This window comes from Ascaphus truei, unplaced genomic scaffold, assembly GCF_040206685.1.
Source record: "Ascaphus truei isolate aAscTru1 unplaced genomic scaffold, aAscTru1.hap1 HAP1_SCAFFOLD_1231, whole genome shotgun sequence".
Classification (NCBI taxonomy): Eukaryota; Metazoa; Chordata; class Amphibia; order Anura; family Ascaphidae; genus Ascaphus; species Ascaphus truei.
Genome location: NW_027454103.1, coordinates 21689 through 47144, shown reverse-complemented (window position 1 = coordinate 47144; position 25456 = coordinate 21689). Strand labels below are relative to the sequence as shown.

At 45.3% G+C, this 25456-nt stretch overlaps 1 protein-coding gene across 1 annotated transcript; it reads right to left on the bottom strand.

The window, feature by feature from the left end:
- Positions 1–15732: 15732 nt before the first annotated feature.
- On the bottom strand, positions 15733–18328 carry LOC142475468 (uncharacterized; the record flags this gene model as incomplete). Its single annotated transcript, XM_075581330.1, has 6 exons — positions 15733–15840; positions 16314–16397; positions 16484–16633; positions 17168–17251; positions 17554–17693; positions 18190–18328. Coding segments are annotated over 6 exons (705 nt in total), but the record flags the coding sequence as incomplete, so codon positions are not given.
- Positions 18329–25456: the final 7128 nt, after the last annotated feature.

Here is a 25456-nt window from a genome sequence, read left to right as displayed (position 1 = left end):
CAGCGCCACGCAGAACATGTAACATGTGACGTGCTCACGTGATGAGGAGGACATGTTTAACGTGAGAGATGGGGGTTACTCCTCTGTACAGGTGTAAGCGTTACCTGCTCTTGCACAATCTCCTCCAGCGTGTGGAAGTATTTGGATGCGGCTTCTTTTTGGAGATGGTTTTCTGCTCCCTCAGGGATCTGGAAAGATATAGGACGTCCTTATTAATAGCCCCCCTATAAAGTCAGGAGAGGGGTACGGGTCCCACATTTCATGCTGTACTTACACACTCAGCCAGCTGGTTCCCCTGGTAATGGAGCAGCGCCTGCAGCCTCTCCCAGGCCTGCTGCCGGCACCGGAGACTCTCATGGTGTTTGATGTAGAACCAGTTAGTTTGGTTGGTGACCTCACGCACAGCGAGCGCTGCAGCTCCCACCTGAAAGGCCCAATGTGTTAGCGCCTCGGAGAGCTGAGTGCTGGGTTCATCACTTTGTGAGCTCAGTGCAGATTCTAGTGTGTGTGTGTGTGTGTGTGTGTGTCTGTGTGTGTGTCTGTGTGTGTCTGTGTGTGTGTGTGTGTGTGTGTGTGTGTGTGTGTGTGTGTGTGTGTGTGTGTGTGTGTGTGTGTGTGTGTGTGTGTGTGTGTGTGTGTGTGTGTGTGTGTGTGTGTGTGTGTGTGTGTGTGTGTGTGTGTGTGTGTCGAAGGTAGAGAAGAGGACACAGCTGCTCCTTATAAACGTGTGTTATTTACCTGTAATATGGCACAGTCTGCACTGGCAGAATATGTAACATGCTAAACACGCAGCACATACTAACTGTATCACATGTGCCCTGTCATTTATAGGCTACAGAGGAGGTGATGGCGCTCATTATACCTGTGAGATGCTGTAGAGAGCATCTATATTAGGAGGGAACGTGGTGTTCAGTATACAGGCGAGAGGAAACTCCTCAACTGGGCTCTGAAAAACAAATACACGAAATTGGGGATAAATATGTAATTAATGAGGTGATTGAGAGGTTCAGGAAATGTGCTAAGTTTGGTAAAGAGCAATAGAACCCAAATTTCAATATATTAAACTTCATTAAATTTTGGTGTAATAAAAGCTCATTTCTAATATATTTTTCTGTGTGATCTTATGGTGGAAATAACATCTGTATTGCAATGTCTAACATGTTCCTCTCTGTTATATGGAGGTGGGTTTTCACTCCAGATCACCAGATCTGTGCTATCAAAATGAAACTTTCTGACTGTTAAATATAAATTATTTTTGGAATGTAAACGTTTTCTAAAGAACAAACAAGTTATTGCCATTAGTTACTTCAATAATTAGAAATTAATGGGCCTCTTATAATAGTACTTTTACCCTGAAACACATCCCAGAGTAGCATCTCTCTGTATAACACGTAGAGGGGGAAGGAAGATATGGGTAGTCCCAGAATCTCACCATTAGATTAAAGTTCTGGAGGATCAGCTGGTTCAGACGCTCTTGATGGGGCTGAAGCCACTTGCAGTTTTGGGAATAGGAGAAAGAGCTCAGACTCAGCAAGAGGAAAACTCTCCATGAAACCTCGTGAGACATTGTCACTGAGATGGAAAACAAGAGCCCATCATGAGATTACAGAACACACATTGGGGAAGGAAGTCTTCTTGTAGAGTTGGACAGGAGACTCTTACCTGTGTGTGTTGGACCTTGTGCTGGTTCTGTTGTGTCCTTGTTCTGTTCTGATCTTCATCTTCCCAGGTTAATACTTATATTCTGAGAGGGATTCTGGATGTTTAAAAAGTGAAAATCCTGATCTGATTAACGTGTGAAAGTTTCTCAAGCTTTTTTTTTGAATTTCGTTTTCATATCTTTGCCATCTTCATCATTCCTAAATCTACCAAACTTCTGAAAGTGGGATTTCCTCAATCTTATTCTTAGTTTTGTTTTCATGTTGCCCTATGTTAATTGTTCATTGTTCTTTGTCTTTTATATTAAAATTACAATTAGAAAATTGGGTTTGGGAGAAATATTTTAATATTTCTTTCTCATGGAAAATATTTATATCATGAAATTGAAACTTGTCTAATGATGGTTTACTGGTTTTTAAGATAAAATAACCTGAGGTGATGCTAACTCCATCCTGAGTCTGATTTATGGGGTTTTGCCGAGAAATAGTTTTTGCTCTGAAGGAGGAGAGAAAAAATTTAATCAGGTGCCTTATTTACTTTAATTTTTCAAGCCGCCTATGAGCTTCTTCCTCAGTTAACCAATTGTTCATTAATATGGAGGTTGTGGCTTCCTCCTGCGGCACTACTATTGAACTTGATTCTTCCATGGTAAACACAGAGGCAAAGAATTTGTTTAATACAATACCTCAGCTTTTTCCTTATCTCAAATAATCTGCCTACCCATCTCACACTGAAAGGGTCCTATATTTTCTTTTCTCATTGTTTTGTTATTAAGGTACTTAAAGAACTTTTTAGGATTGACCTTACTTTCTATTGCAATCCTTTTTCCATTATCCATTTTTGCTAATTGGATTGCACTTTTGCAATTTTTGTTACATTCCTTATAATTCTGATACGATGTCTCCGTCCCTTCTGACTTAAAGAATCTCAACGCCTTCCTCTTCTTGTCCATTTCCTCCCCAAGCTGTTTATTTAGCCACATTGGTTTGGACTTATTTATTTTATACTTATTACACAAGGGTATACACTGATACTGTAAGTGTACTTTTCTAACAATGTTTTAAAGACTGCCCATTTATCTTCCCTGCAAAAACATCATCCCAATGCATTACTTGTAGATTAGACCTCAGTTTATTAAAATCTGCCTTTCTAAAGTTTAAAGTCTTTGTTGAACCCAAGTAATCTGTTTTTTTTTTTTAAATCAATCTTTTTTATTTGTTATATTTATATAACAATTACATACAGGTATGGGTACAGTAATATCATAAACGCATAGTAACAAATTTAGTTAAATAAAATAAAATACTGTGATGACCAATATGGTTTTCTTGTAGAGGCTAAAGATGGGAGGGGAAAAATGGTGGGGGGAGGGGGGGAGGGAGACGAACAGAGGTGGGGAGGGAAGGGGGGGTGGGGTGGAGGGGTTGTCCTCGGGGGTCTCCAACGTCCGTGCTTGCCTTTTTCTGTGTAGTTTGGGCCTAGTGGAGGCCCAGGCCATGTGGTCCGATCCATGGACCCCCAAGTATTACGGAACTGGGGCATGTTTTGTGGATCATCGCTGTAAGTTTCTCCATAGACATTACTTTGTCTATCCTTCTAATTACCGTTCTTCTCGCAGGGGCATTGGTCTGTTTCCAGGCCTCTGCCACCGAGCAGCTGTCCGCTGTCAGAATGGAGGAGACCAATCTGGCTAGTGAGGAGGTGAGATCATTAATGGGTTTGCTCAGCACGAAGATCAAAGGATCCAAGGGGAATAAGATCCACAAGATCCCTCTAAAGGAGCGTCTGGATCCTGACCCAGAATCTCTGGATCTCCGGACATAACCACCAAATATGAGCCATATCGCCCTTTTGACCACATCCCCTCCAGCACAGGTCAGGGGTGCCGGGGAAGATCTGGCTCAGCCTAGTCGGGGTCAGGTACCACTGGAATAATATTTTGTAGATGTTCTCTTTTGTTACTGTACAGATTGAGGTTTTTGCGGCCAGCTCCCAAATATCCTCTCAGTCTTCCATATCTATTGGTATGTTAAGGTCTTCGGACCACTTTTGCATGTAGTGGTGGGTCGGGGGGTCGGATGCCGACTCCATCCCCCTGCAAATCTCTGATATCAGGCCTCTTTGGTAGGCGCATTTGAGACAAAGAGACTCAAATCTGGTTAGAGGGAGGAATTTGGAGTGTTGGGAGAGAGATAATAGAAAATGCCTAATTTGCAGGAACTTGAACAGATGGAGGTCTTGGGATTGGAATTTTTCTCGGAGTTCCTGAAAGGACAGAATTTCTCCTTTCTTCAGCAGATCGGCCATCAGTCTAATACCTAGACCCTAGAATTGGTCAAATTGTCTTTGAGAGCACCCAGGCGGGAAGTTTGGGTTTCCAAAGATAGGAGTGAGTTGAGAGTGGGAAGCTAACAGGCCATACTTCCCTTTGCTTTTGAGCCAAACGTCCCGCATGCATCTCGTTGCCCCCAAGTCTAGCTTCCGCGGTCCCCCCTCTTTTCCTCCTGAGGACCATAAGATAACCTGGAGAGGAAGGGGTGCCACATAATGGGATTCTATTGCGAGCCAGCAGGCAGAGGCCGGGTCGTAATTCCAAATACAGCTTGCTTCAACTGGGCCACAAGATAATATTTGACCACATCGGGGGCTCCCAGCCCCCCCCGCCCTTGTTTTTGGGGAAAGCATCACCGATCTTGGGACTCTCTGTCTTTTATCATTCCAGATAAACTGGGACATTAGAGACTGAATATTTTTCAGGTCGCTAGTGGGACAGCTATGGGGAGGGTTTGAAAAAAGTAGAGTAGTCTCGGAAGGACATTCATTTTGATTGAGACCAATCTTCCAAACCAGGAGATTTGGAGTTTTTTTTTCCATGTTTCCAGGTCTTTTTCAATCTGGTCGAATAGGGGGGGGGGTAGTTATACTGGTAAAGGGATTCGAAGGAGTTTGCGATTTTCACTCCAAGATATTTAATGTGGGTGTTGCTCCACTTGTATTTATAATTAGATTGTAGCAATTTCCACATCGGGTCTGGGAGGGATATATTGAGGGCCTCTGACTTATCCATGTTAACTTTATAGTCCGAGACTGTGCCAAATTGGTGTAATAGACTTTGGAGGTTAGGTAGGGAGGTATGGGGGTCAGCGAGGGTCAGGATCACATCATCGGCGAACAGGAATATTTTGTATTCTTTATCAGCAATTTGAATTCCCTTGATGCTATTTTCCTCTCTTATTTTGGTTGCTAGGGGTTCAATCGTAAGGGCGAATAATAGTGGGGAGAGTGGGCAGCCCTGCCTGGTCGAATTTCTGATAGTGATTGGGTCAGAGAAGCCGCCCAAAGATTTGAATGTCACTCCTGAATAGATATTCTTGAAGGTTTAAATGTACCATAATACTGAGTTAAGTTATGGTGAGTAAAAAAAGTGACAAAAACCCTCCACAGGAAAGCAAATATGCAAATACAGCTGTATGCTCATCTGCATGTCTTAGGCAGGTCTGCAACCCCGCCTTTCCCCATTATCACCCAGCATACAGCACTTCCACTGCAGCAAGGGATTCTGGGAAATGACATGCAAATGAGCACACAGTGTCACTTTTTGCCTCAAAAACCATTTTTAATATGGTTCCCTATAGGCTTAAGCTTGCTGCATGGTCACAGCTTTGAGCACAGCCAGGGTTAAGGTGCATACCCAGAAAACCACCCACAGACAGCTGTTTCGACCTTGATGGGTCTCATCAGTGTGGGGTTGATTTTAACTGGATATGCTATGGTATAGTCTATCCCATAGCCTCTTATGCATATCCAGTTAAAATCAACCCCACACTGATGAGACCCATCAAGGTCGAAACAGCTGTCTGTGGGTGGTTTTCTGGGTATGCACCTTAACCCTGGCTGTGCTCAAAGCTGTGACCATGCAGCAAGCTTAAGCCTATAGGGAACCATGTTAAAAATGGTTTTTGAGGCAAAAAGTGACACTGTGTGCTCATTTGCATGTCATTTCCCAGAATCCCTTGCTGCAGTGGACGTGCTGTATGCTGGGTGATAATGGGGAAAGGCGGGGTTGCAGACCTGCCTAAGACATGCAGATGAGCATACAGCTGTATTTGCATATATATATATATATATATATATATATACTGTTTATAGTATAGCTTTTGTTTGCTTCATTCATTGTAACATCGCCGGAAGAAGAGATCAGTGTATCTCGAAAGCTCGCACAAATAAAAGCATTTCGTTAGCCACAGAATGGTCTCATCTATTTATTTTTTGATTATATATATATTGTACACATAGTTAAAAAATATCAGCAAGAACTATATAACTCTGTAATCTCTGAAAAAGGGAGGCTTTGAAACTAAAAATGAATCAAAAGTTAAAAAGAAGATGATACCAAATATCGAGTGATGAGGATATAGGATGTGAAGACTAGATGTGAAATCATTTGGAAAGATCAACAGTATGCAAATAGAAAAGACAGTTTTGTGGTAAAATCACACTTGAAATGTAAGTGACAAGCAGTGCTGCTTTAAAAAGCAGGACATTTTGTGGCAGTTTGTAAAAAGCACAAAGATGCGCAAACTTTCTAAAATCTTGTCGCAACAGTTTTAGTTCTTTTTTTTATCATTTTGCTTGTTTGCAAAATATTTTGTTAAGCATAAAATGGCCAAAATTCTTGTGAAATTAATCATAGATTTGAAAAAGTAGTACATTAGGGAAGAGAGAAACATTTGGGCTTTTACAAAGCCCTAGAGAAATAACCTTAATCACGAGGGCGAGAAAGGTAGGGGGGTTAAACACCCCTAGAGAGCCTTCCCGGACACAGAACATGGATTGGCTCAGAAAAGAGGGCTGAAAACCCTCTAAGAGAGAGTGAACAGAAACCACTTTTGGGGGAATCGCAGATTATATAACTTTACAACTTTTACAACATTTCCAGATAAGCCATTTAGAAGTTTGTGCTGTGTGTGAGACCCTGGGGGGAGGAGGAGGAAGGGGGGAGGAGGAAAGGGGAGGGGGAGGAGTGGGGAGGGGGAGGAGGGGGAGGAGGGGGAGGAGGGAAAGGGTGGGTCAGGTGGGGGAGACCATGGGTGTGTGTGGGGGGGGGGGGGGGTTGAGATCCTTTATTTGTATTGTTTCAGTACAGTGTTACCATAGCATTCAAACCTTTTGTCTACAGTTGTTGTGATCAGTTCTGAAAGGTTTATCTTGAGCAAGAGGTAAAGACCTTGAGTTCGTACATCCTTCTTAATTATTAAGGGGGAGAGGGGAATGGGGGGGAGTGGAGGGGGGAGATGGGGGGGAGGGGAGGAGATGTGGGGGGGGAGGAGATGAGGTGGGGGAGTGGAGTGGGAGGAGGAGGGAGGAGGGGGATGGGGTAGGGGATGGGGGGAGTACAATGAGATTTTAGGTGCATTATTCAAATACAGTATAATAGCATTTCCGAGCTCTATTTACATTGTGTGGCAGACAGACATTTCTGTGGCTCAGGTGGCTAGCAGCTCGACCTTGGTTTAACAATATGATCACTGAGAGAGATATCATCGAGTGGCGTTCTAGGCATTGGAGGGATTAGCTTATTGCTCAGATCTAAGTTTGGGGGTCTAAAGGGCAGGAGGGGGGTTGGGGGAAAGGGTGGAGGGAGGGAGGAGAGGGGGGAGCGCAGGATGAGGAACGTGGGGGAGGGAGCGGGGAAAAGGGGGGATAAAGAGGTGGGGGAGGGGGGGGAGGGGGGAGGATTGGGCGGAGAGGAGGGGGGGAGAAAAGGGGCAGGGTGCCGGGGGAGGAGGGGGGAGGAGGTGGGGAGAAGGGGGGCGGGGGAGGGGGGCTAGTGAGGGGAGGGGGGGTTAGGGGGGGGGGGATTGGGCAGAGAGGAGGGGGGGAGAAAAGGGGCAGGGTGCCGGGGGAGGAGGGGGGGAGAAGGGGGGCGGGGGAGGGGGGCTAGTGAGGGGAGAGGAGGGGGGGCTAGTGAGGGGAGAGGAGGGGGGGCTAGTGAGGGGAGAGGAGGGGGGGCTAGTGAGGGGAGAGGAGGGGGGGCTAGTGAGGGGAGAGGAGGGGGGGCTAGTGAGGGAGAGGAGGGGTGTTGCTAACGGAGTGGGTGCTACTAGGGCAATAGCTCAGGGAAGGTCGTGCTAGACCACCAAGAAGACATATAACATTGCCTTAGGAGGGGATTGGAGAAGTAAACTCATACGACCTTGCACTCCCTGCTTGCGTAAGGGCAGTGCTTATCTGGCGATTCAGAAATTCGGAGACCATGAGGAGGGGAGGACGAGGAGGCCTCCCTCAGCGTTTCTGGGCAGGGTAGTCCAACAACGAGGGTCCCGGTGCCAGTTCCTGTCCCCGTCAAGCGGACCGAGGGCGGCTCTGGGGGGGGGGGGGAGGGGGTCAGCCAATGAGACGGCAACCCGGTGCTGGGCATTGACGCGCCCGCTTCTGTCACGGGGCTCGCAGGTCTCCAGGAAGAGAAGAGGTCCGCGAGATGCCTGGACTGGGCGAGAGAGGGGCCCCCATCAGGGAGGAAGGTAAGTGTTAGGGGGATGGTGGCGGGACCATTAGCTGAGTGGGTTTGTGCAGGTGGGCAAGAGGGGAGGGGTGGGGAAGTGAAGGGGAGCGTGAGGTGCATGGGGGGTACAGACCGGGGAGATAGGGGGGGGGGGAACCGGGTGGGCCTGGAGGGAGGGGGTGGAGGGGATTGTTGTGGGGGGGGGGGGGTTATTTGCTGATGGACGAACTTCTCGAGCAGGGTTCCAGGACTTGGGCTCTTCGTTGGGGGTGCTCGGGAGTTGTTCTGCTGCTGGATCAGTCGGAGGGAAGAATTCAGGAACCAGGTTCTCCGTTGTGCCGTTCTTCCGTCCAGGGCCGGAGGACATCATCTGGATGCTGCGGGGGGAGTCATCTTGGGGGGACGAGCGGCGAGTGTGACCTCGGAGCTCGCTTCAGAGAGGCGTCAAGCAGACTGGAATCTTGGCTGGTAGCAGATTAGTGCGGCTGCTCAGGAGAGCCTCTGGTTGGCCAGGCGCTCCGAGGCTCGGGAGCTTCTGCTTCTTCGGGGGTTGCTCCGGCTTTGATGGTCGGCCTGCGATCCTGCGGGGGGCTCAGCCCCAGCGCTTTCAGAAATGAGGGGGAGTCTTCTGGCCTGGAAATGGTGTGATGGCGGCCATTTCTCAGGACGATCAATTTGAAGGGGAAACCCCAGCGGTAGGTGACGCCACGCTCTTTAAGGATGTTGGTGAGGGCTTCATCTCTCTCCTTTTCCCAATGGTGGCCCTCGAGAGGTCGCTGAAGATCTGGATCATCTGGTGTTCTATTTGGAGGTCTCCCGCTCTCCTGCTTGCGGTCATTATTTTCTCTTTGGCCGAGTACATGTGCAGTTTAACCACTACGTCTCAGTGACAGATAGGGTCTGAATATCTGGGGCCCAATGCTCGGTGTGCAGGATCCATATGGAGATCGTGGTCAGACAGCTCCGGGACCAGGGACAGGAATAATTTATGCAGGTAGGCCTGGAGGGCGTCAGAGGAGACCGCTTCTGGTATAATCCTTAAACGTAAGTTTTGTCTTCGGTCTCTATTTTCTTGGTCTTCTAATGCATCCCTTAGTTCGTTGACCTCTCTGCCTAGTCTGATCACTTCATCCTCCGTTGAGTTTTGTGATCCGATCACATCCCCTATTTTGCGCTCCAGGACCTCTTCGCGCTTTGTGAGACCATTTATGTCTGTTCTTAGGCCTTCTAGGGCTGTGTTTAGGTACTCTTGAAATTCCCTTCTCATTTTGCAAAAAAGGGACTCAAAGTATTGTTTGTTTAGGCCGGGTTCTTGTAATTCTTGGATGTCTGGGTCGGCTGCTGCCTCTGTGTGCAGCGCGTGTTTTGCTTCCTCGGCGCCATCTTGGGAGTCTCCGTTAGGCTCCAGCAGTCGATGCGGGGGGGGGGGAAATACTTAGTTACCCCCTGGCCCTGGTTCCCTTTTGGTCTGGTAGGCATTGCCTGCTCTTATTGGGGGGGATTCAGGTGAGTTTTGGGGCGATTTTTGTTGGTGGAAAGCGCTCGTTCTGGCGGGTTATTTGCGAGGGTTTCAGGAGCTCCTCTTCTACCCGACCATGCTCCTCGACGTCACCGGAAGTCTCCCAGTAATCTGTTTTTTGATTATTTATTCCAAATGAGATCATGTTATGATCACTGTTACACAAATACGGATTTGTGGTTAGCGTTAATCCGCTTTTTATGACCATGTCAAACTGTGCGATTTTACACGGACAAACCCGCAGTTACTAGAATATCCCCCTAGTGTTTGTATGTTAGAAGTTCCCTTATCACATCGGAGTTTTATACACGTCACTTATTATGGAAATAATACCTCATCTCCTCCGTAATTAACCAATACAAAATCAGGACCAAATACATTTAATCCCATTATAAAAAATGGCAATTTACACATTGTTGGGATTTACAGGACTTTTTATTTTATTTTAGTGATTTAAAGTTCATTAACTGACAGGATTATGTGTTATTCTGATTATCTAAAGCACATCAAACAAACACAGATAATGTTTTATATTACCAATTGCATTTATTAAAAATATAAATAGAATAAATATAAATGCTGATACAGCTGTTTAATAAATAATGATATAAATATATTTATATAAATAGATATAAATAGATATAAATAATGTATAAATATAGAAGTTATTATCATACAGTAAATAAGCAGGTATAAATGTCTTCATTACAGATAATTATCCTTCTCTTTTCCCCTTCCCATGCGAGAGGAGAGTTGAGCAGCCAGTCGTAAATTCCTCCCCACTTCCATCCTGATGATATTCCGAGCGCACACGTTGTTATCCTTCAAAATACAATGGTGGAGAAGACAGGATTAAAATAAAGTACAGTGCAGAGTGTCATAAATGGAACTTTTTCAGGTTGGGCTAAAGCCGTGAAGGGAGAACCTCAGGGATCAGTACTGGGACCCCTGCTTTTTAACTTGTTTATTAATGACCTTGAGGTTGGGATCGAGAGCAAAGTCTCCATCTTTGCTGAAGATACTAAATTGTGTAAAGTAGTAGAATCAGAGCAGGATGTAATGTCTCTCCAGAAGGACTTGGAGAGACTGGAAACTTGGGCAGGTAAATGGCAAATGAGGTTTAATACAGATAAATGTAAACTTATGCATTTGGGAAGGAAGAATAAACAGGTGACATACAAATTAAATGGGGATAAATTGTTGGAATCCTTGATGGAGAAGGATTTAGGAGCGCTTGTAGACAGCAGGCTTAGCAATAGTGCCCAAAGTCATGCAGTAGCTGCAAAGGCAAACAAGATCTTATCTTGCATTAAACTGGCAATGTATGGAAGGAAGGAAGCATAATTATGCCCCTTTACAAAGCATTAGTAAGACCACACCTTGAATATGAAGTATAATTTTGGGCACCAATCCTAAGAAAAGACATTATGGAACTAGAGACAGTGCAGAGAAGAGCCACCAAATTAATAAAGGGGATGGACAATCTAACTTATGAAGAGAGGCTAGCTAAATGACATATTACTTACATTAGAAAAGAGGCTCCTAATAGGGGATATGATAACTATATACAAATATATTCGGGGACAGTACAAGGAGCTTTCAAAAGAACTATTAATCCCACGGGCAGTACAAAGGACTCGGGGCCATCCCTTAAGGTTGGAGGAAAGGAGATTTCACCAGCAAGAAAGGAAAGGGTTCTTTACAGTAAGGGCAGTTTCAGTGCGGGATTCATTACCAATGGAGACTGTGATGGCAGATACAATAGAGTTGTTCAAAAAAACGATGGACATCTTTTTAGATGGGAAAGGTATACAGGGATATACTGTACCAAATATGTAAACATGGGAAGGATGTTGATCCAGGGAGTAATCCAATTGCCAATTCTTGGAGTCGGGAAGGAATTAATTTATCCCCTTATGAGATATCATTGGATGATATGACACTTGGTTTTTTTGTTTGCCTTCCTCTGGATCAATAAGTAAGTATAGATATAGGATAAAGTATCTGCTGTCTCAATTTAGCATAGGTTGAACTTAACGGATGTACGTCTTTTTTAAACCTCATCTACTACAGTATGTAACTGTGTAACTATGTAACTATGTAGGAGTAGTGAGAGTGTGAGGAAGGTGCAGAGGGAGAGACACAGCTGCTACTGATCCTGTGCTCGGCACTCAGCCTGTGTCACCTCCTGATCTCAGTTACTGGGTAACTGGGAGATTAGGGACGTATCTTGATCACGTTATGCTGCTCGTTGTAATGGGGGTGAGGATTTAGTGCCTGGAGGTTCCCAGTGTCTTTAGATTGTAAGCTCTTCTGGGCAGGGATTCCCTTCTCCCAGTGATTGTTTTATCCCTGCAGTGTGCGAGTCTTCTCCTGGGTCTCACATTGTTGTATCTTACACCATAAAACTCTCTGTACGTGGCCAGTCCACGCAGAACATGTGACATGTGACGTGCTCACGTGATGAGGAGGACATGTTTAACGTGAGAGATGGGGGTTACTCCTCTGTACAGGTGTACGCGTTACCTGCTCTTGCACAATCTCCTCCAGTGTGTGGAAGTATTTTGATGTGGCTTCTTTATGGAGATGGTTTTCTGCTCCCTCGGGGTTCTGGAAAGATATAGGACGTCCTTATTAATAGCCCCCCTATAAAGTCAGGAGAGGGGTACGGGTCCCACATCATGCTGTACTTACACACTCAGCCAGCTGGTTCCCCTGGTAATGGAGCAGCGCCTGCAGCCTCTCCCAGGCCTGCTGCTGGCACCGGAGACTCTCATGGTGTTTGATGTAGAACCAGTTAGTTTGGTTGGTGACCTCACGCACAGCGAGCGCTGCAGCTCCCACCTGAAAGGCCCAATGTGTTAGCGCGTCGGAGAGCTGAGTGCTGGGTTCATCACTTTGTGAGCTCAGTGCAGATCGTAGTGTGTGTGTGTGTGTGTGTGTGTGTGTGTGTGTGTGTGTGTGTGTGTGTGTGTGTGTGTGTGTGTGTGTGTGTGTGTGTGTGTGTGTGTGTGTGTGTGTGTGTGTGTGTGTGTCGAAGGTAGAGAAGAGGACACAGCTGCTCCTTATAAACGTGTGTTATTTACCTGTAATATGGCACAGTCTGCACTGGCAGAATATGTAACATGCTAAACACGCAGCACATACTAACTGTATCACATGTGCCCTGTCATTTATAGGCTACAGAGGAGGTGATGGCGCTCATTATACCTGTGAGATGCTGTAGAGAGCATCTATATTAGGAGGGAACGTGGTGTTCAGTATACAGGCGAGAGGAAACTCCTCATCTGGGCTCTGAAAAACAGATACACGAAATTGGGGATAAATATGTAATTAATGAGGTGATTGAGAGGTTCAGGAAATGTGCTAAGTTTGGTAAAGCGCAATCGACCCCAAATCTGAATATGTTACACTTCATTGCATTTTGGGGTATTAAAAGCACATTTCTAATCTATTTTTCTGTGTGATCTTATGGTGGAAAAAAAACATCTGTATTGCAATGTCTAACATGTTCCTCTCTGTTATATGGAGGTGGGTTTTCACTCCAGATCACCAGATCTGTGCGATCTAAAAGAAACTTTCTGACTGTTTAATATAAATTATTTTTGGAATGTAAAAGTTTTGTTAAAAACAAGTTATTGCCATTAGTTACTTCAATAATTAGACATTAATGGGCCTCTTATAATAGTACTTTTACCCTGAAACACATCCCAGAGTTACATCTCTCTGTATAACACGTAGGGAAGGGAGGAAGATGGGAATAGCCCCAGAAACTCACCATTAGATTAAAAATCTGGAGGATCCGCTGGTTCAGACGCTCTTGATGGGGTTGAAGCCATTTGCAGTTTTGGGAATAGGAGAAAGAGCTCAGACTCAGCAAGAGGAAAACTCTCCATGAAACCTCGTGAGACATTGTCACTGAGATGGAAAACAAGAGCCCATCATGAGATAACAGAACACACACTGGGGAAGGAAGTCTTCTTGTAGAGTTGGACAGGAGACTCTTACCTGTGTGTGTTGGACCTTGTGCTGGTTCTGTTGTGTCCTTGTTCTGTACTGATCTTCATCTTCCCAGGTTAATACTTATATTCTGAGAGGGATTCTGGATGTTTGAAAAGTGATAATCCTGATCTGATCAACGTGTGAAAGTTTCTCAAGCTTTTTTTTTGTTTCGTTTTCATATCTTTGCCATCTTCATCATTCCTAAATCTACCAAACTTCTGAAAGTGGGATTTCCTCAATCTTATTCTTAGTTTTGTTTTCATGTTGCCCTATGTTAATTGTTCATAGTTCTTGGTCTGTTATATTAAAATAACAATTAGAAAATTGGGTTTGGGAGAAATATTTTAATGTTTCTTTCTTCATGGAAAATATTTATATCCTGAAATTGAAACTTTTCTAATGATGGAACCGCTGAAGGCTTCAGGACTTTTTCTACTACTTTATTAAAAAAAATTCTCACATATCCCTCTCTCCCTTGTGTCTCGGGCTGTCACTTTGAGGTCCTTTCATCTTTATTCTTATGATACAAAACACACACACATCTGCTAGATTTGTTTGTATATGTCTTTCTGGAGCTGTGAGCTCTAGCGCTGAACACAGCGCTCTAGATGAGATCTGACCAGTGATCTATACATGTGCAGTGTCACCCTGGGCAGGTTTTTGTCAGTAGATGTCTCATTACAAATAGTATTATTAATTGTTTTTTAAAAATATTAGATTTTTCATGAAGGTACTGTGAGCCCATAAATGGCTGTAAATGAAGGTGGAGAGAAATCCCACTTCAGTGATCAGTCTGTGACCTGCTAATGCTGGAGATAGCGAGTAGATAACAGAAGGTATCTCACTACACAGGTTCCTGTTCTCTCCTCTCCCAGAATCCCCCAGTTCTGATGCTGTTACAGACAGGATTCTGGGCTCCATGGACCATTGGCTGTGATTCCGTCCTGACAATGCTTTTATTCTGATGGCGTTTCCACCATCCTACTTCCACCGCTGGTGCTTCTCAGTATACAGGTCTGTTCCCTCGGGGGTGGATGTCTGTATCGTACCAGTCATTGTGCAATATCCAAGTAACTGTGACATGTGCCTATCATTGTCTTAAGAGCCCTTTCCGATGGGATTGGCACGCTTTGCTATTCTGTAATCCCTCTCACATGTCCAAACTGGGCGGAAAATGCTTTTTAGAAGAGGTTTCATTCCGGCTTTGCAAATCCGGGTAAAATGGCCAAAAAGGCTCAAACTCACATTTTTGGACAACTTGCTGAATTCTAATTGCTCCGTTAACTGCAAAATGCAAAAACGCTTCTAATAACTCACAATTTTTTATTTCCACCTTCAGAGCAAAACCTTTTTCTCAGCAAATCCCATAAATCAGACTCGGGATGGAGTTAGCATCACCTCAGGTTATTTTGTCTCAAAAGCCAGTACAATCTGGGCATTTTAGCTGTTACACCGTGAAGTTTGTCACATTGTATAGAAGCCGTTTAAACCCTGTGACTTGCAATACAGAATACGGATTTGTGGTTAGTGTTAATCCGCTTTTTATGACCATGTCAAACTGTGCGATTTTACACGGACAAACCCGCAGTTACTAGAATATCCTCCTAGTGTTTGTATGTTAGAAGTTCCCTTATCACATCGGAGTTTTACACACGTCACTTATTAAGGAAATAATACCTTATCTCCTCCGTAATTAACCAATACAGAACCGAGATCAAATCCATTTAATCCCATTATAAAAATGGCAATTTACACATTGCTGGGATTTACAGGAATTTTTATTTTCTTTTAGTGATTTAATGTTCATTTACTGACAGGATTATGTGTTATTCTTATTATCTAAAGCACATCAAATAAACACAGATAATGTTTTATATTACCAATGACATATATTAAAAAACATAAATAGAATAAATATAAATGCTGATACAGCGGTTTAATAAATAATGATATAAATATATTTATATAAATAGATATAAATAATGTATAAATATAGGTCATTATCATACAGTAAATAAGCAGGTATAAATGTCTCCATTACAGATAATTATCCTTCTCTTCTTCCCCTTCCCATGCGAGAGGAGAGTTGAGCAGCCAGTCGTAAATTCCTCCCCACTTCCATCCGGATGATGTTCCGAGCGCACACGTTGTTATCCTTCAAAATATAATGGTGGAGAAGACATGAATAAAATAACGTACAGTGCAGAGTAGTGAGAGTGTGAGGAAGGTGCAGAGGGAGAGACACAGCTGCTACTGATCCTGTGCTCGGCACTCAGCCTGTGTCACCTCCTGATCTCAGTTACTGGGTAACTCAGAGATTAGAGACGTATCTTGATCACGTTATGCTGCTCGTTGTAATGGGGGTGAGGATTTAGTGCCTGGAGGTTCCCAGTGTCTTTAGATTGTAAGCTCTTCGGGGCAGGGTTTCCCTTCTCCCAGTGATTGTTTTATCCCTGCAGTGTGCGAGTCTTCTCCTGGGTCTCACATTGTTGTATCTTACACCATAAAACCCTCTGTACGTGGCCAGGTCCATGCAGAACATGTAACATGTGACGTGCTCACGTGATGAGGAGGACATGTTTAACGTGAGAGATGGGGGTTACTCCTCTGTACAGGTGTACGCGTTACCTGCTCTTGCACAATCTCCTCCAGCGTGTGGAAGTATTTGGATGCGGCTTCTTTATGGAGATGGTTTTCTGCACCCTCGGGGATCTGGAAAGATATAGGGCGTCCTTATTAATAGCCCCCCTATAAAGTCAGGAGAGGGGTACGGGTCCCACACTTCATGCTGTACTTACACACTCAGCCAGCTGGTTCCCCTGGTAATGGAGCAGCGCCTGCAGCCTCTCCCAGGCCTGCTGCTGGCACCGGAGACTCTCATGGTGTTTGATGTAGAACCAGTTAGTTTGGTTGGTGACCTCACGCACAGCGAGCGCTGCAGCTCCCACCTGAAAGGCCCAATGTGTTAGCGCCTCGGAGAGCTGAGTGCTGGGTTCATCACTTTGTGAGCTCAGTGCAGATTGTAGTGTGTGTGTGTGTGTGTGTGTGTGTGTGTGTGTGTGTGTGTGTGTGTGTGTGTGTGTGTCTGTGTCTGTGTCTGTGTCTGTGTGTGTGTGTGTGTGTGTGTGTGTGTGTGTGTGTGTGTGTGTGTGTGTGTGTGTGTGTGTGTGTGTGTGTGTGTGTGTGTGTGTGTGTGTGTGTGTGTGTGTGTGTGTGTGTGTGTGTGTGTGTCTGTGTGTCTGTGTGTCTGTGTGTGTGTGTGTGTGTGTGTCTGTGTGTGTGTGTGTGTGTGTGTGTCTGTGTGGGTCAAAGGTAGAGAAGAGGACACAGCTGCTCCTTATAAACGTGTGTTATTTACCTGGAACATGGCACAGTCTGCACTGACAGAATGTGTAACATGCTAAACACGCAGCACATACTAACTGTATCACATGTGCCCTGTCATTTATAGGCTACAGAGGAGGTGATGGCGCTCATTATACCTGTGAGACGCTGTAGAGAGCGTCTATATTAGGAGGGAACGTGGTGTTCAGTATACAGGCGAGAGGAAACTCCTCAACTGGGCTCTGAAAAACAGATACACGAAATTGGGGATAAATATGTAATTAATGAGGTGATTGAGAGGTTCAGGAAATGTGCTAAGTTTGGTAAAGAGCAATCGACCCCAATTTCTGACTGTTAAATATACATTATTTTGGAATGTAAAAGTTTTCGAAAAAAACAAGTTATTGCCGTTAGTCACTTCAATAATTAGAAATATATGGGCCTCTTATAATAGTACTTTTACCCTGAAACACATCCCAGAGTAACATCTCTCTGTATAACACGTAGGGGAGGGATGAAGATATGGATAGTCCCAGAAACTCACCATTAGATTAAAGTTCTGGAGGATCCGCTGGTTCAGACGCTCTTGATGGGGCTGAAGCCACTTGCAGTTTTGGGAATAGGAGAAAGAGCTCAGACTCAGCAAGAGGAAAACTCTCCATGAAACCTCGTGAGACATTGTCACTGAGATGGAAAACAAGAGCCCATCATGAGATAACAGAACACACATTGGGAAGGAAGTCTTCTTGTAGAGTTGAACAGGAGACTCTTACCTGTGTGTGTTGGACCTTGTGCTGGTTCTGTTGTGTCTTTGTTCTGTTCTGATCTTCATCTTCCCAGGTTAATACTTATATTCTGAGGGGAAATCTGGATGTTTAAAAAGTGAAAATCCTGATCTGATCAACGTGTGAAAGTTTCTCACGTTTTTTTTTTTTAGTTTTGTTTTCATATCTTTGCCATCTTCATCATTCCTAAATCTACCAAACTTCTGAAAGTGGGATTTCCTCAATCTTTTAGTTAGTTTTATTCTCATGTGGCCCTGAGGTGATGGTTCGTTAGTCTTTGCTCTGTTATCTTACGATAACACTGAGAAAATAGTGTCCTGGGGGGGGAAATGTTTGAATGTTTCTTTTTTAGTGGAAAGTCAGCATGAAAAAGACTATTCAGCCAGTTAGCCAACCTTGGAGTTCCAGATAGGAGACCGAACAGTGAGATTTATAACATACATCCCACACAGCTAGCTCCAGCTGCAGATAACACTCTGCGGAGAAGAGGCTGTTAGAGGAGAAGGGAGATAGTTGGAGCATTTGCAGAGCATGCTAGAAGGAAGAATGATACAGTGTGAAAGCTTTGACAACGGTATAAATCTTATGCTTTGAATAACATTCCTTTTGTCTAAGGACCAAGCTGTCTGTCTCCCTCACGCATGGACAAGGCGGCACTTCAGGTTCCCAGGTGTCCAGTATTGAACCGGACTGTCCTGTATTTGGACACTGTCCAGCAAAAACGGAGAGATAATACTGGATCGTGTATGTGTATACCGGTATTACCTCTCTGGGAGTGTATGTGTATACCGGTATTACCTCTCTGGGCGTGTATGTGTATACCGGTATTACCTCTCTGGATGTGTATGTGTATACCGGTATTACCTCTCTGGGCTTGTATGTGTATACCGGTATTACCTCTCTGGGAGTGTATGTGTATACCGGTATTACCTCTCTGGGGTGTATCTGTATATCGGTATTACCTCTCTGGGAGTGTATGTGTATACCGGTATTACCTCTCTGGGCGTGTATGTGTACACCAGTATTACCTCTCTGGGCGTGTATGTGTATACCGGTATTACCTCTCTGGGCGTGTATGTGTATACCGGTATTACCTCTCTGGGCGTGTATGTGTATACCGGTATTACCTCTCTGGGCGTGTATGTGTATACCGGTATTACCTCTCTGGGAGTGTATGTGTATACCGGTATTACCTCTCTGGGCGTGTATGTGTATACCGGTATTACCTCTCTGGGTGTATGTGTATACCGGTATTACCTCTCTGGGCGTGTATATGCGTATACCGGTATTACCTCTCTGGGCGTGTATGTGTATACCGGTATTACCTCTCTGGGCGTGTATGTATATACCAGTATTACCTCTCTGGGCGTGTATGTGTTGTGACAAACGGCTTACTCCGGGGCTCCGTCGTTTGTCCGGGACTGTTTAGAACACGGTCTTTTAGGGTAGGTTAAATGATGAGGCGTCACGTACTGTTCCTTTAAACAGGCTATGCCTGGTTTATTCAGTCCCAGGCACTGAGACTGCCACAGTGCATACAACAGAAAACAGATCAAAACAAAAGCTGCTCACCTGAGCGATAACTTAACTTAGATATCCCTGACTCAGGGTTGGAAGTGGCTTTTCCACTTCCAACATCAAAACACGGTACTTTTGCCGTCTTACACAAATGAACAGAAAGATTGAACCTGTTTGGGGAAGAGGCTTCTCCCCTCTGTAGTTCAGCAGCCTTCCAGCCTCCTGGCTCTTGTGGGGAGACCAGAGCAAACAGGAAATCAGTCTTTCATACCTGATTCCTAATTAGCATGACAGGTGACAGAAATCAGGCAGCAGACAAACTCTGGTCTGGATCTCTCATCCCTCAGTTCCAGCGCTTGCCAAACTGTGGGATGGAGTGTATGTATTATAAGGCTGCACTCCCAGGCCAAACAGGATAGAAACTGTCTAGTATCCTGGGAGCCCTATATACGGAATTTATTACCATCCCCTGGTTTCTGTCACATATCCTCCCCCCCAGCTCAGACCTCGAGGGATGAGCGACCATGGATATTAGGGAGTGCATCCTTGACAACCCGTCAGCATTGCCATGTTTGTGCCCTGACCTGTGTTCCACAGAAAATTTAAAGGGTTGTAGGCTTAGGAACCACCTGGTCACTCTAGCATTCTTTTCCCTGTTTTGACACATCCAGGTAAGGGGTGCATGATCTGTGACCAACCGGAATTTTCTCCCCAACAGGTAGTATTTGAGCGTCTCTACAGCCCACTTTATTGCGAGACACTCTTTCTCTACTATGGAGTAATTTTTCTCCTGGGGATTTAGTTTCCTACTTAAATAAAGGATGGGGTGCTCCTCACCTTGAGACTCCTGGGAGAGTACCGCCCCCAGCCCTACCTCAGATGCGTCGGTTTGGACTACGAACTCTTTGGAGAAGTCAGGTGTGACCAACACTGGTTGGGCACAGAGAGCTTCTTTCAGGCTTCTAAAGGCCTGTTCGGTTTCGGGGGACCACTTTACCATTAGCGGTCCTCTTGCTTTTGTGAGGTCAGTTAGTGGGGTTGCCTTAGTTGCAAAATTGGGAATAAACCTTCTATAGTACCCAATTAACCCCAAAAAGGTCCTTACTTGTTTTTTTTGTAACTGGCCTTGGCCAATTTTGTATCGCCTCCACTTTGAGTGTTTGGGGTTTGAGTAAACCTCTGCCAATAGAATATCCCAGATACTTGGCCTCCTCCAGACCAATAGTGCATTTAGCGGGGTTAGCAGTTAGTCCAGCAGACCGGACTGCGTCAAGCACAGCTTGGACCTTTGGAAGGTGGGATTGCCAATCTTCACTATGGATTACCACATCATCCAGGTAGGCGGCAGCTTACCGAGCATGTGGTTTTAAAATTTTATCCATCATTCTTTGGAATGTGGCGGGAGCTCCATGTAAGCCAAAAGGCAACACCTTATACTGAAAGAGGCCGTCTGGGGTTGAGAAGGCTGTCTTTTCTTTTGCCCTTTCTGTGAGGGGAACCTGCCAGTACCCTTTTGTTAGGTCTAGGGTTGTGAGATATCGGGCTTTGCCCAGTCTCTCTACAAGTTCATCTACCCTGGGCATAGGATAAGTATCAAATTTTGACACCGCGTTTAGTTTCCGGTAGTCATTACAAAACCTTGTTGTACCATCTGGCTTTGGGACTAAGACTATAGGGCTGTTCCACCCACTTTGGGATTCCTCAATTACACCTAGTTTTAGCATTTTTTTAACCTCTAAACTTATAGCCTTTCTTTTGGCCTCTGGGATTCGGTACGGTTTAAGGTTAACTCGGACCCCTGGTTCAGAGACTAGGTCATGTTCAATTACGCTAGTTCTACCTGGCCGTATAGAGAAGATTTCTTTGTTTCTTTTCACTAAATTCTCAACCTCTCGTTTCTGATGAACAGACAGGGTTTCAGCTATGCTAACCTCTGGGTCAGTTTCTTGATTCTCTGACGGACCTGGGGGTACTAGGGTTAACAAGACTTCTCTATCTTTCCAGGGCTTGAGTAGGTTTATATGGTAAATTTGCTCAGGTTTCCTCCTACCTGGCTGTCTTACCTTATAATTTACTTCTCCCACTCTTTCCAAGACCTCATATGGCCCATGCCATTTAGCAAGGAATTTACTCTCCACGGTGGGAACCAGAACTAGTACCCTATCACCTGGAGAAAAAATTCTGACCCTAGCACCCTTATTATATGTATTCCTCTGTGCTTCTTGAGCTTTCTCCATGTGTTCCCTCACTATGGGTAGGACTGCAGCAATGCGGTCCTGCATCTGGGCAACATGCTCTATTACACTTCTGTAAGGGGTAACCTCGTGTTCCCAAGTCTCTTTGGCTATATCCAGTAAGCCCCTTGGGTGTCGGCCATACAATAGTTCAAACGGGGAGAAGCCTGTGGATGATTGGGGAACTTCCCTAATGGCAAATAACAGGTACGGTAACAAACAATCCCAGTTTTTCCCATCTTTATCAACCGCCCGCCGTAACATGCTCTTTAAGGTTTTATTGAACCTTTCCACTAAACCATCTGTTTGTGGATGATAGACTGAGGTTCTGAGATGCTTGATTTTTAGGAGTTTACATAGCTCTTTCGTTATTTGGGACATAAATGGTGTTCCCTGGTCAGATAGAATCTCTTTAGGAATCCCGACCCGGGAAAACAGAACTACTAACTCTTTTGCTATGTTTTTAGCTGAGGTGCTACGTAGGGGAACTGCCTCCGGATATCGGGTGGCATAATCTAATATTACCAATATATGCTGATGTCCCCTAGCAGACTTTATTAGGGGTCCTACTAGATCCATAGCAATCCGGTCAAATGGTACCTCTATTATGGGAAGGGGTACCAATGGGCTGCGGTACGCCTTGAACGGGGCGGTGATCTGACATTCTGGGCATGAGGAACAATAATTTGTAATTTCTGCCAGAACCCCAGGCCAATAGAAGCTTCGGAGAACCTTTTCTTTTGTCTTTTCCACCCCTAGGTGTCCCCCCAATGGATGACTATGTGCGAGGTGTAATACTACGTTACGGAATGTCCGTGGTACCAACAATTGTTTAGTTGTAACTGATTTCCTTTTATCAACCCGATATACTAGGTCGTTCTCTACCTCGAAGTAGGGGTAAGCAAGTGACCTATCTGGTTGGCCAGGAGTACTATTCTGGTCCCGTATATTTCCCCTTGCTACCGCTAATGTGGGGTCCTCCCACTGGGCCTTCTTAAAACTCCCAGGACTGACCTCTAGGTCAGCGAGGGTCTTATCCGGTTCTGGGTTGGTAAGTGTCTGCTCAACATCTTGATTTGGGGTATTCCCTACCAAAGTAGTGATGGGGAAGGGAATTTTACAGCACTCCTCCTTTTCCCCCTTCTTATTTGGGCCCTCGTCAACCTCCATTTCTGAAAAAGGGAAAGGATTTGTTTCTTCTAATACTTCGTTATGGTCCGCTATTGAACTCTGGGCGCTATTCTGAGCGGGGGACCACATTTTTAGAAAATGGGGAAAGTCGGTCCCTATTAACACATCATGTGCCAGTTTGGGTACAATACCCACCTTGAAATCTAAAGAACCAAACTCTGTTTCAAAAAAAACATCAACAGTGGAATATTCATGATTATCCCCATGTATACAACAAATTGCCACTCTTTGTGAACTGTTTCCCTGTTTCTTCTTAATGGGCAAGAGGTATTCGGACACTAGTGTGACCATGCTCCCAGAGTCAAGAAGTGCCCGAACCCTCTTACCATTAACCTTTACAAATGCCCACAGATGGTTATTCAAGGGGTCCTCTGGGCTAGGGCCCATACATTGGGACAACAGCGAATAAGGTTCCACGCTGTTGCATTGCATGGGCTCATCATTTAGTGGGCAGATTTTTGCTGTGTGGCCCCTCTCATGACAATTTACACATTTAGGTATATAGTCTGTGTCCCACTTAGAGCCTTTTCCCGGCTCCCCATGTTGGCTATTGCCCTTAGTGTGCGAACCACTGTTGCTGGTGCTGCGTGAAGGTGGTCGCCGCTCTTCAGCGCCCCTTAACCCCGGTACCCTTTTACCGTCTCTGGAAGAGTCCTGGAACCTCGGGTAGTGGGGTTGCTCCACGACTGTGGGTTGCGGGTGCTCTTCTGCTGCATTGTACCTTTCTACGAGGGCCACAAGCTCATCCGCATTGTGGGGGTCACTCCGACTGACCCAACGGCGTAAGGCAGAGGGAAGTTTCCTCAAGAACTGGTCCATGACCAACCGTTCCACGATGTGGCTGGCTGAGTTGATCTCGGGTTGTAGCCACTTCCGGGCGAGGTGGATGAGGTCATACATCTGGCTTCGGGTGGCTTTATCCATCGTGAAGGACCATGCGTGAAACCTTTGGGCGCGAACAGCCGTGGTTACGCCGAGGCGGGCGAGGATCTCGAACTTCAATTTTGCATAGACGTTAGCTTCGGCTGGCTCTAGATCAAAGTAAGCCTTCTGGGGTTCGCCGCTTAGGAAGGGTGCGATTAGACCAGCCCACTCAGCTTCTGGCCATCCCTCTCTCTGTGCCGTGCGTTCAAACGTGAGAAGATAGGCTTCCACATCATCCGAGGGTCCCATCTTCTGAAGGTAGTGGCTTGCCCTGGTCATTTTCGGAACTGGGGCTGCCACTGCCAGTGGAAGGTTACTGATAGTCCCCCTCAGGATCTCGAGTTCCTGCTGTAAGCCCTGAGCGAACCGCTGTTGCTCCTCTCTCAGCAAGCGGTTTGTCTCTTGCTGGTTTGCATTCGCGTTTTGCAGGGCTTCATTCGTCTGTTGCTGGTTTGCATTCGCCTGTTGCTGGTTGGCATTCACCTGTTGCTGGTTGGCATTTATCTCTTGCTGGGCTATTAGCAGCTGTTGCTGGGCTGCATTCGTCTGCTGCTGGTTTGCATTAGTTTCTTGCTGGGCTATTAACAGCTGTTGCTGGGTTTCATTCGTGTCTTTCTGGGCAGCGACATTGCGTACCAGTGCACCCACCACGTCTTCCATCTTGTTTGCAGAGGATGAAAAAAACTTTTTTTTTTTTTTTTTTTCCCAAAGTTCTTCAACCCGCAGACCCCCTAGTGCTCTGCCCGCATTCTCCACCATATGTGACACACGGCTTACTCCGGGGCTCCGTCGTTTGTCCGGGACTGTTTAGAACACGGTCTTTTAGGGTAGGTTAAATGATGAGGCGTCACGTACTGTTCCTTTAAACAGGCTATGCCTGGTTTATTCAGTCCCAGGCACTGAGACTGCCACAGTGCATACAACAGAAAACAGATCAAAACAAAAGCTGCTCACCTGAGCGATAACTTAACTTAGATATCCCTGACTCAGGGTTGGAAGTGGCTTTTCCACTTCCAACATCAAAACACGGTACTTTTGCCGTCTTACACAAATGAACAGAAAGATTGAACCTGTTTGGGGAAGAGGCTTCTCCCCTCTGTAGTTCAGCAGCCTTCCAGCCTCCTGGCTCTTGTGGGGAGACCAGAGCAAACAGGAAATCAGTCTTTCATACCTGATTCCTAATTAGCATGACAGGTGACAGAAATCAGGCAGCAGACAAACTCTGGTCTGGATCTCTCATCCCTCAGTTCCAGCGCTTGCCAAACTGTGGGATGGAGTGTATGTATTATAAGGCTGCACTCCCAGGCCAAACAGGATAGAAACTGTCTAGTATCCTGGGAGCCCTATATACGGAATTTATTACCATCCCCTGGTTTCTGTCACAGTGTATACCGGTATTACCTCTCTGGGATTGTATGTATACCGGTATTACCTCTCTGGGTGGGTATGTATATACCGGTATTACCTAAAAGGGAAGGTTGGGGTGGGGAAGGTAAGGAGCTGCAACCCCTGCTCAGCTATCTTTTACACTGTCTTGGTGTGGGATCAAAATACACGTTGATAGGGTTAGCTGCTTGGGCTGAGAATTGTAACGTTAGTGAGACCAAGGAGAGAAAGAACTCAGCTAGCGTAGCACTCTGTTACCCAAGTGTGACATATGGATGAAAGTAAAAAATACTCTTGATTGATATCTATGGTTAAAATATAGTGTGTAAAAATATAGTGTGTATAAACGAACGGACTAACAAAGTGTGAAAGGACTACCTTAGCCTATATAGAGGTAGATATAAAGACT